General features: G+C 40.7%; 1 protein-coding gene across 2 annotated transcripts in view; it reads right to left on the bottom strand.

Annotated features, from left to right (window-relative positions):
- Positions 1-12,703, bottom strand: part of NEGR1 (neuronal growth regulator 1) — a 505,555-nt gene that overhangs the window by 312,893 nt on the left and 179,959 nt on the right. For both annotated transcript variants that reach the window (XM_040407404.1, XM_040407405.1), the window contains exon 2: positions 1,064-1,296. In XM_040407404.1, the coding sequence (XP_040263338.1) occupies positions 1,064-1,296 (233 nt within the window). The remainder of the gene's footprint in view (positions 1-1,063; positions 1,297-12,703) is intronic.

Here is a 12,703-nt window from a genome sequence, read left to right as displayed (position 1 = left end):
CGAAATCGAATATTCGGCATTATTCTAGTTATCGCGATTAAAATGCGATTTAAATAATCGCGTATTGCGATTTTAACTTAAGGCTACTTTACTAATGGTTTGATATCTAGAATTAGCGAAGATGACGAATATGACGAATGTATTCGTCATATTCCTCAAAACGAAGATAACGAAGTATTCTCCATCTTCGTTTTTAGCTACCTATTCGTCAACTTCGCTAATTCTAGCAATCAAATAGGAAAGTTAACTATAGAGACAGCCAGCTAATTTTAATTCGCTATGCGATTATATTACTTTGCTTTTTTTAAAAAAAATTGAATAGTTAAATACTTGATTATTATAATGATTCTATTTATAAAAAAAAGAAAAAGAAGCAAAGTAATATAATCGCATAGCGAATTAAACACAGCTGTCTCTATAGTCAACCTTCCTATTTGATTGCTAGAATTAGCGAAGTTGACGAATAGGTAGCTAAAACGAAGATGGAGAATACTTCGTTATCTTCGTTTTGAGGAATATGAGGAATACATTCGCCATATTCGCTAATTCTACCAAGCCAACCATAGTAAACAAGGTTGAAATCGCAATTCGATTATTATAACTTGAATTAATCGAATTGCGATTTCAACGTAATTCTCAAATCCGACAGTACATTCTAGTATGGAGACGTTCCCATGGTGATGAGGACACTCCATGAGCACGGAAGTCAGCAGAAGCGGCAACGGGCACTGACTGGAGCAGCCAGGAAGTCAGGAATCCTAAGGACAGGTAAGAACAACTTTAGGGAAGTGGGAAAGAAAAAAATATAACAATAAAAAAAAAAAAATGAATATTAGAAATATCGAATTTATAGCACTATATTCGAAATATTCGCGAATTAGCGAAGTGCCGATATTCGCAAAAAAAATTTGATATTCGAATATTCACGCTCAACACTACTAATGTGTACTGGTCCTGCAGGTTAACCATTCACAGTCACTCACAGAATAGATTCTATTTTGCTGCATCTGCACTTTACATAACTTTGCACTCAATCTTACAATATAATATATGCATTTCTTACCCTGGACTGTGAGATGAAAATTCTTTGACCTAGGACTATGTTCAGTCTGTACTGTGCAGATATACAGCCCGTCATCAAAAATGTCCACCTTCTGTATCCGCAGACTGTATTCCTTTTTGTTTGTTGTTGCTATTGAAACTCTGGGGTCCACGGACCACTTGTCATTCCCCGCAAAAATAATACTGGAGCGATTCAACCAGGCTCCCTTTGATGGCTCTTCTTCCAAGAAGCACCTAGAGATATTAAGAGAAGACAAAAACATAGACTTAACAAATAGTGCAGTGTACAATGAAGAATCTGCAGAGTTAGAAACGGGATTACAAGGTCTCCAATGAGAACATCTAAGAGATATACCATAGAAAAACCTCCTATTTAAAGATTTAAAAAATCTGCAAGTAGGGCCCATTATTAAAAATGAGAAGTCTGGAAAACATGGCAACTTCATAATACGTGGTTATCCCCGGAAAATTATATATCACCTATTTCCAGGATAGGCGATAAATATCAGATGAAATGTTAAGAACGGAACGTCCCCGAGTCCCTTACCTCAAACACTTGGTAGTGTGGATATTGGTGCACCACTCCATTTACTTTCATGGGCCTAAATGTTCATTGTGTACAACAGCCCCATAGAACTGAATGGCATTGCGGGCTGACAGCGCCTGTGGCGAAAATAACCTCGCCACTGGGTTTTGGAGGGGCCTGGTTGCCAGCCTCTTGCCCCAGAGTTATGGGCCCTCTCATCAGCCCATGCAAAACTTAAACCCCATGGCGATTTGACCGTGTTTGTGGCATCTGAGCGCTCAGATCCAAGCCATATGGGGACATGTGGGGTTTTGAGGTGTGTGACAGAACCATCTGTCTGTGTAATTGTATTGTATGTTATGTGATGGTACCCAGATAGCTAATTTTATTGTATTTGTGCATTCTGAATGCTATTCACCTAATGATATGCACTCAGACTTGAGCTATCTGGGAATATGTTTAATGTCTGTGTTTGCTGTGAGGGTGTGACATTGTGTGTTTGGGTGGTGATTCCTGTCCTGTTGTTCCCACATGTGTATTGGTGATTTCCCTTTGTCCTGAGAGATAATTGAATTGCTCCTCGGGTGTCTCCAGGGCAGAGAGGAGGAAACCATGATGCATTGTGGGGATGTGTTGTGTCTGTGTATCCTGAGTGCTACGTATCTGTCCTGTGTCACAGTCTTCCTTCTGGTCCCCTAGGGGCGTGTACACCAGATGGGGACCTGCATAAATACGGGCGGGTAGCCCTCAATAAAGTGTTCCTGCTTTACACTCAACATAGTGCCTCGTCTCATGTGTGTGGGGATTGCTATACTTGTATACTCCCCTGGCTATTACTCCTAGCTCTTGTAAGAGCTGTTCCTGTTCCTGGTTCCTGTGGTGGTATCGGTGTCGAGCGGAGTGCTTGGAGTCCTCGGGAGGCACTGGGAGCATTTATCAATGGAGGTACCCGGTCGGGGTGCCAGGAGATCCGTTACAGAGCCCTATTACTCCATTTAAAGGAGACTATGGACTCTCTGTTCTCTGGAATAGGAAGTCCAGCAGTTAGACCCCCAGCGATCCAGTATTTATTCAGAAGTTGCTCCAGAGAGCAGCGGGTTGTCACAGTGGTCACAGTCGGGTAGGTGCGGACGGGCACATGTTACTCAAGAGGCTCCGCAACCTTTGGCACCCCAGCGGTTGTGAAACTGCAATTCCCACCATGCTCCATTCATTTCTATGAGAGTTCTGAGAAGAGCAGAGGAAGTATGCATGCTGGGAGTTGTAGCTTTACAACAGCTGGGGTGCTGGAGGTTGGCACCCCTGTAACAGAGCAAATGGACAAAGGTTACAAATGTCATGCAAAGTTTTCCAGAACCATCTATAGCCGACTGATATATAGCAAGGATAATGTGAATTTTCTTTGGCTGGTTGTGAATTATTGGGATTACTTCACAGGAGCAATTTCATTGACAATAATATATTAGGGAATTTTTTTTTATAAATAGAAAGTCTGGTTTAGAAAGCCCACCTTATAGAATAGCCTATTAGGAAATTCAAAAGTAAATGGGGTCCCTATTTAGTGGGATGTCACCATTTATTGGCTAGTGGAGGACCCAGTATGTCCATAAATTATGATCTGTCCAGAGGATAGATCATCAGTTAAAACAAACTGTAGAACCCCTTTAAAGGTGTTTTCACACATGCATTTTAGAAGCTTTATTATATTGCAAGACATTATTTTAAAGTGTAATATAACATGCACAACCCGCAAAGTATTTTAGGGGATATTTTTGCATTGCAGTCTAGTGTTTCTACTGTTTTTGTCTCTTTTTTTTCTCCAAAAGCAGCATGTCCTGTATGGGATTTTTTTCCACAAGCTGGTCTGTATTTGGATTCGAAAAATGTCAAGAAAGCGCGTGTTTAATGTCTTCCAATAAAAAAATTAAATAAAAAAATAATACCCAAAAAATTAAATATACAACAAAAAATAAAACAGTAAAAAAGTTGATTTTACATGCAAAAAATTTTCCCAAAAACTGAAGGAAACCTAAAAGAGGAATTGGTATTGCCATTTCCCCATCACCTGCTTGCATTCTAATTGTCTTCTATGTTATGCGCCCACACTTCGTATTTATGACAGAGCTTCTATTACTTTGTAGCAAAATCAAAGCTTCCATTTTAAATAAACATGAAGCAGATAATAAAACACAAACAGCGAAATGTCTGAAAACCACAAGGTAAGATTCAATGACTTAGTTGAAACTAAAGCAAATTGAGAGAAAAATCTGTCTCCGCATTGAATTATTCATGTCTATTCCGCGCTACCATAATGAATGATCATTCACAAATAAGTCTTTAATTTAGAATATGCAGCGTGCAGCCCCCTAAAAATCTATCAATTGTTCTCATTTTCTTACACTCAAGGCAAGGAAGATGCATTGTAACAGAAATCAACACTGTGCTCAGTGCTACAAAATGCTGAATACTCCACTGTAACTGGAAAAGGCATGAATGTAATGGCAGAGTATGGAAATTAAAGGGATCTTCTGGCCCCTAAAATGTCAATTTTAAAATGGCTGAAAATGGTAAAAAAAGAAATCATATAGACATACAGATGTAGCAGGGTTAACACACAAACTCTGAACTCAAATTTCTTAACTCATCGCGTTATCTTGAAACAAAAGCCAATTGAAGGTGTTTGCTTAACGCATTCAGTTTAGATAACACGTCTCATAAAGCATGAGTGTTAACTCTACTACATCTGTATTATCTACATTTAAAGTTGCAATGGAATGGAATCAAGATCTGTATTACAAATCCACTGACTTCTTATAGGGTGGTGCAGAGGTACCAATGTGTTAATTTTCCTTAAATTTCATTAAGAATTCCAATGCATTACAATTAAAACTCAATATAATGGTAGCGCATTTTAGAAAAACCCTGGACAGTTCACATCACAGCCACTAAGTGGCCACAAATAGACACATGCAGTATAGATACAGTACAGACCAAAAGTTTGGACACACCTTCTAATTCAAAGAGTTTTCTTTATTTTCATGACTATGAAGGCATCAAAACTATGAATTAACACATGTGGAATTATATACATAACAAACAAGTGTGAAACAACTGAAAATATGTCATATTCTAGGTTCTTCAAAGTAGCCACCTTTTGCTTTGATTACTGCTTTGCACACTCTTGGCATTCTCTTGATGAGCTTCAAGAGGTAGTCCCCTGAAATGGTCTTCCAACAGTCTTGAAGGAGTTCCCAGAGATGCTTAGCACTTGTTGGCCCTTTTGCCTTCACTCTGCGGTCCAGCTCACCCCAAACCATCTCGATTGGGTCCAGGTCCGGTGACTGTGGAGGCCAGGTCATCTGGCGCAGCACCCCATCACTCTCCTTCATGGTCAAATAGCCCTTACTTTCAAAGTTTTCCCAATTTTTCGGCTGACTGACTGACCTTCATTTCTTAAAGTAATAATGGCCACTCGTTTTTCTTTACTTAGCTGCTTTTTTCTTGCCATAATACAAATTCTAACAGTCTATTCAGTAGGACTATCAGCTGTGTATCCACCTGACTTCTCCTCAACGCAACTGATGGTTCCAACCCCATTTATAAGGCAAGAAATCCCACTTAATAAACCTGACAGGGCACACCTGTGAAGTGAAAACCATTTCAGGGGACTACCTCTTGAAGCTCATCAAGAGAATGCCAAGAGTGTGCAAAGCAGTAATCAAAGCAAAAGGTGGCTACTTTGAAGAACCTAGAATATTACATATTTTCAGTTGTTTCACACTTGTTTGCTATGTATATAATTCCACATGTGTTAATTCATAGTTTTGATGCCTTCAGTGTGAATCTACAATTTTCATAGTCATAAAAAAAAAGAAAACTCTTTGAATGAGAAGGTGTGTCCAAACTTTTGGTCTGTACTGTATCTCCCGACAGAGTATCATAAAAATCATTTATTTTTTTTCAAAGACTTTTGCCTCATACCATACATATGTCAAGCCAAAAGGAAAGCTAAGGGAGGACCAATCTGCATCAGTCACACATGAGCCCTGGTGACTGAAGGGAGCCAATGAATCCTTTCCTCCATAAGAAGACACTAATATTATACATTGCACATGGTAGGTGTAGTGTAGGGCTCTGTTGTAGATTTTTTATTGATGCTCGGGAGCCATGTCTCATGTTTGCCAGTTATTGTTGTACTGGAATAAACTGAGTTTTCAGAAATTTGCTCATTTTCTAACTCCTGTTATTATCCCAAAAAATATATTAGATGAGTAAATTTAGGTCCAACATTCTGTGCTGATTAACTTCTTGGCATGTCTTTCTAATAGACAGCAGTTTATTTTTCTAAAACAGAGAGCCAAATCCCCAATGTAGACCTAGAATAAAGCAATAATATTTTGCATATTCTTAGCCACCACTAGGGGGAGCTGAGGTGCTCACTGCATACTGTTTTATGATTGAGTTAAATTTATAAACAGTTGGCAGTAAGCTCTTCAGTTCCCTCTAGTCCACCACTGCAGGAAGCTAATGGCTATACACAGGTTTTGGAGAAAAAGCAAATGAAGATATTCAGAAAGTAATCAGTATGGAATATTAGCCCTATTTAAGACAGATATTTCGTTTATGGTGGATTAGTCTTTTGGCTTTGGATTTTTCGAGACAGAGTTTCAAATATTTTCTTCCATGTCCCGTTAAAAAAAAAAAAAGATAAAAACCAGAATTTTCCCTCTTAGTGAGAGAGCACTGTAGTATTTACCACCTGCAATTCTGTATTTTTTTTGTTAACAAGCAAGAACCAACTCCCTGTTATGGAGCCACGAGCAAAACTCAGAGAATAAACACCTGCAAATACAAAGGGAAACTCACAACTGTGAAAATAACACGGCTCGCTGAAATGAAGCATCAAAGTTTAAAACACGTCTAATTCACTCCTGTCTGGGAACCCATCTGGGCCTTTCTAACAGGAGGGAGACTACTTACTAGGATGAATGCATTCTTTGTTATATAATACTTGGGAAAGTTAATTGAATTGTAAAAATTTGTTTCATAAAGGGGTAATCTAGAAACAGAATAATTTGATTAAAAGATATACTGCTCTAAAAATCTGCAGAAATTAGCAAAAAACAGTGCCACACCTGTTCACAAGTGGTATTACAGCTTAGCATCATTCATTTCAGTGGAGCTGAGCTGCAGTACTAGACACAACCAGTGGAAAGATGGGGCGCTGCTTCTAAAAGAAGGCAGCCTTGTTTTTCTAATCCTTGACAACCCCTTTTAACAAGGGGTACTTCTCAGTGAGTGGGACCTCCATCGAGAACAAGGGTTTTTAGCCCCCCCCCCACCCGTATTAATGGATAGGCAGTCGAGGATGCATGAGACTGGCAGAGAGAATCCGAAAGGAGTGCTCGGTTATCTCCAGCAATTTTAGAGATGAAATGGAGCTGCATGGTGCATACTCGAACCAAAGGGTTCACCAACTCTACAAAACTGATTCTTAAGATAGGATAGAGCGTTAATATCTGATCGGTGGAGGTCCGGCACGACCACCAACTAGAGGATTGAAAGGGTCATGGGGTTCCATCAAGTACTGCATCAGCACCTTACTTTTAGTGGTGGCTGTTCCTGGTATTACAGCTCAGTCCAATTCACTTTAAAACTGTAAATATCAGGAGAAGGCGCAGCCACCACTAAAGATCAAAGCAGATCAGTCCCATTCAGGTGAATAGTACTAACTGCAATACCAACCATCACCCTTAATGGAAAGCCATGGCCACCCCAATGAACTGATCAGCGATGGGTACAAACATTGGACTCCCCATGAGTCTGGTAGGTCATCAATTTTATAGACCTGGTGAACCCTTTTAATGAAGCTGCCCCCCCTTCTTTTACATTAGATAGGCCACCACTATCAGATTGGTAGGGCTCTGACTCTCCGCACCTCCATCGATCAGCTGCTCTGCAGTAGCTTCAAAACCTGAACTGCACAGCTCCATCCATTGTGTAATGGACACAATGTACCGGCTCCTCTCATTGAAGTAAATGGTAACCAGCATTGTCCACTACACAATAAATGGAGCTCTGTAGTTCTGGTGCCGACTACCGGCACCGGGTTTACCCCCCAAACAGCTGATCGTCAAAGGTTCAGGGTGTCAGACCCCCACAGATCTGATATTCATGACCTATCTTCAGTATTGGCTACCAATATAAAGGAGTGGACAACCCCTTGAATAGCACAGTGGCCAGACATATGGAGCTTCAGTTGACTATGGAGAGAAAAAAACAAAACATAAAGTTGGGTGCCAGCAGCAAATTTGTGGTTTCCTCAGATTATTCAGCCCTATAGTAAGAACAATCATGCAGATGTGGAAGACTAAACACAGTATCACTTCACGTACATCCAAGGACCTCTAAAGGATGAAGAAAAAAAAGTTGTTTCTTACGTCTCAAAAGACCCAAAGTACAATACACAAGATTGTCGTTACATTTTGCATCATAAGCACGTCCTTGATATAACATCCAGACAAAATAACACTCCATTGAAGTTTCCTCTTCCCTTCCTCCCCGCTAACACGCTTTTTATTCATGTATGTACCCACTTCTTTTTTTGCATTGTCTTTAGTGAGACCAGAGACAGCATTTTATGTGAGCATTCAGAAAAGAAGAAAAAAATCTAATTAAAAGCGCATTTCTTACCTGCCTACCAAGGTCAGGCGCAAAATAAAAAGAAAAGAAAAAAGTAAAGTTTGGTTATATTCCTGGGTGACACAATAGACAATTCTTGGAAGATTTTCTTTATTCCTTTCTCAGGATTATTACAATGTTTCCTATTGCTCTTAACAGGCGAGGTACTGACAACTGTATGAAACTAATAACTGAAGAGAAAGAACAAAGTGTTCAGGATAAAAAAAAACTAATTTAAGATCAGATTCAACATCGCCAGAATCAAAAAGTAGAAGCCTTAAAGGTCACTCTTAATTGAAAGTCTTTCCAGCACGAATCGAAAAAAGGAAGGAAAAAAATGTCCCACGTGTACAAAAAGTCTTGAAAAAATGGGGTTTCTGTCAATGAGGATATAAGATTTCAAATAATACAAAAAATATGAGCACTAAGGTGATCAACACAATGTTTTTGAAAAAAATGGAACAAAAGATATAGATATGATCTGCTGGATCTGAAGTTGTTAAGGACCTTGTGTGTGTCCCCCGCTTTATATCACATTCAAGACAAGGGTAGGAAGGTTCGATTGATTTTTTTCTTTCTTTTTGAGAAAAAGTCCAATTGGCAGTAAGGCGGTCATTTTATTTTATTTTTTTACATAGACTTGGGTGCCAGGCAGATGCTATTGTTGGAAAGAAATATTAATGATGAACTACTTGTCTATCTCATGGAGCAAACCCATCATTAATGGTTCCGTGAATTCGGGGGCACGTCAATGTCATCCTTTTCAGCTAGAACGTGGGAACATATGACAAGATTGGTCTTTAGATCTTTGTAAGTTCTTTGGGTAGGAATCTAAAAAAAAATTAAATGTCAGGCTGATCATTTATTCTACGTGATGTGAGATCTATAGATATGTCCTACTGAAAGGGAGAAAGGACAATTCGCTGTATGGTTCTGATCTACGTTGTTGAGTAGATGGTCATTAAAGAGAGACATTCTATTGGCCGCAAAGTTCCCGGTGAAGATCAATGAGCACCCAACAGGTTGCAACTATCTTGGTCTTAATGGTAGAGAACATCCTATTCTTTCTATGTCTGTGTGTGAAATAAAAATAGATAAATTATAGTCCACAGGAGTATTCTGTGTTCTGTCAGTGTCACGGGTAATGGTTAAGGGGAAAACACCAGATATACATAAAAGAAATAGACAACAGTCTAGGCCTCAAAAGCTAAGGAAGAGGGATGTGACCTCCTAGTAATCCCTAGGCCTTTCCTTAACTCCTGCCAATATGAGCAGATCCTGATGGTGGAAATGCTGATACGCCGGATACCTATGCCCTGCTAAAACTGACGAGCCCTAGGATAGGTAGCAGCTTCCCAGATGAAGAAACCCGCGTCTCCCTGAGGCCTAGAACCAAAACACACCAGAGAACAACAAATAGAACAGGCAACTTGAACTTAGCTTTGAGATGAATGGAAAAGCAGGAGATCCAAGACAAACAAGCTCTAGCAACTCCAAGAGGAAATATCAGCCGCATGGTCAGCAGTGTGAGGCGGACCTAAATAGAGCCTCATCACTGATACAGTAACAAGCAGAACCTGAGGAGAGGTGAGATCCTGCCAAATAACAACATACAAAGAGGAAAACAGAGAGACCTGTAAAATAGCCTTTCGTGCAGCAAGTCCATCCGATCTTCTCACTTCTGTCATGGGAGAACCGTGATAGTACCCCCCCTTCTACGGGTGACCTCCGGACACCCAGGACCAACCTTATCAGGATGCGCCCTGTGAAAGGCTTTCACAAGGCGACTGGCATTCACGTTGGTCGCCGGAACCCACATTCTTTCCTCTGGACCGTGTACGAGATATTGAAGAGATCCACGAAGAATACATGAGTTCACTATTCTGGCAATCTGAAACTCAAGATTACCATTCACCATGACGGTAGGGGGTGGCAGGGAGGACGGTTCAGCAGGTTCAACATATCTTTTAAGCAATGATTTGTGAAACACATTATGAATTTTCAAAGCCTGCAGAAGTTCAATACAAAAAGCCACCGGATTAATTATGGCAGAGATCTTGTTTGGCCCAATAAACCTTGGCCCCCTTCCAAGAGGGAACCTTCAACTTAATGTTTCTTGTGGACAGCCACACAGAATTACCCACACTCAGGTCCAGACCACTCATACGTCTCTTGTCAGCCATACATTTATACTTTTTGCCCATTTTATTTAGATTCTTTTGAATCTTCCGCCAAATAGATGACAACGAAGAGGAGAATCTTTCCTCTTCAGATACAGTATACCAGAAGTCTCAGTACCAGAAAATGTGCCAAACTGCGGATGGAACCCATATGCACCAAAAAAACGTCAACTTATCAGTGGACTCCTGTCTACGGTTATTTATGGCAAACCAGGCCAACGACAAAAATGAAGACCACCCTTCTTGATTCTCAGAGACAAAACATCTCAAATAAGTCTCCAGATTCTGGTTAGTGCGCTCAGTCTGTCCGTTCGACTGAGGATGAAAGGCAGAAGAGAAGGACAATTGTGCCCCCAGATGAGTACAGAATGCCTTCCAGAATCTGGAAACAAATTGAGTCCCTCTATCAGACACCACATCAGAGGGAATGCCGTGAAGTTTCACAATGTTATCGACAAACACTTGAGCGAGAGTTTTGGCATTAGTTAAACCTGATAATGGTATAAAGTGCGCCATCTTGCTGAAGCGGTCAACAACCACCAGAATCACAGTTTTTCCAGAGTAGTTAGGTAATTCTGTGATAAAGTCCATGGACAAATGAGTCCAGGGTCAGATGGGAAGTAGAGATCCTGAAGGCCGAGTATGAGTCACCTTAGCACGCGCACAAGTCTCACAAGCTGCCACATAGCCCTCAACACATTTACGTAACCCTGGCCACCTGAATCACCGGGAAATGAGATCCATAGTGGATCTGCTCCCAGGGTGTCCCATAAGAACAGTATTGTGATGTTCCTTAAACACTTTGTGTCGTAGTTCCAAAGGGACAAAAAACTTCCCTTGAGGACAGGAATCAGGTGCCTCTCCATGGGCCTCCAACACCTCTACCTCAAGTTCAGGATAAAGGGCGGATACAACCACACCATCAGCCAATATCAGAGCAGGATCCTCCAAATCCCCCCCTCTCCCCCAGGAAAGCTACGTGACAAGGCATCCGCTTTGAGGTTTTTAATCCAAGGACGATAAGTGACAATGAAATGAAATCTAGTAAAAAACAACGACCATCTGGCCTGCCTTGGGTTCAGACGTTTAGCCGACTCCAGGTAGGCCAGATTTTTATGATCAGTAATTACCGTAACGGGATGAATCGCTCCTTTCAACTAATGACGCCATTCCTCAAAAGCCAATTTAATGGCCAGCCACTCTCTATTAGCTACATCATAATTTCTATCGGCAGAAGAGAGTTTTTTAGAGAAAAAGGAGCAAGGGCGCCATTTGCTAGGAGAAGGACCGTGCGACAAGACTGCTCCAACCCCTACCTCTGATGCGTCAACTTCCACAATGAATGGTTGTGACACATCAGATTGCACCAGAATAGGAGCAGAAGCAAAACATTCCTTTATCACTGAAAAAGCATGTAATGCTTCTTCACATCAGACTGAGAAATCTGCGCCTTTCTTAGTCATATCAGTTGAAGGTTTAACAACAGTTGAGCAATTCAAGATAAATTTACGGTAGTAGTTGGTGAACCCCAAAAATCGCATGAGTGCCTTCAGATCTTCGGGTCGATCCCAGTCCAACAGAGTACGGACTTTTTCCGAATCCATACGAAAACCCACAGATGAGAGTAGGTACCTCAGGAATTGAAGTTCTGGACCGCAAATACACACTTCTCCATTTTATCATACAATTTATTCTCTCTTAGGATCTGTAACACCTGTTTCACGTGATTGCTCATGCGTCTCCATATCAGGGGAATAAGTTAAAATATCATCCAGATAAACCACCACAAACCTGCCCACCAGATGATGAAAGATGTTATTGATGAAGTGTTGAAAAACAGCAGGAGAAGTGGTCAAACCAAAAGGTATGACCAGATTCTCAAAATGACCCTCAGGAGTATTAAAGGCCGTTTTCCATTCGTCCCCTTCCTTGACTCTTGACAGATTATATGCCCCCCTCAAATCCAATCTAGCGAATACCTTACAATCTGATTGAATAAATCTGGGATCAAAGGAAGGGGATAGGCATCTAGGATAGTGATGCGATTAAGCTCAAAACATGGCCTAAGAGTTACATCCTTTTTTTAACAAAGAAGAACCCTGCAGCCACTGGTGATTTGGATGTTTGGTTAACCATGGTAAACCTAGCACCAGAGGAGCAGGCAAACCCTCCAGCACAAAACATGAAATGGATTCAATATGAGAATCTCCCACCTTCGGGCGAATGTCCTGCAACATTTGAGACGGACACTTTT

Source organism: Bufo bufo, chromosome 9, assembly GCF_905171765.1.
Source record: "Bufo bufo chromosome 9, aBufBuf1.1, whole genome shotgun sequence".
Taxonomy (NCBI): Eukaryota; Metazoa; Chordata; class Amphibia; order Anura; family Bufonidae; genus Bufo; species Bufo bufo.
This window is presented reverse-complemented; position numbering and strand designations above follow the sequence as displayed.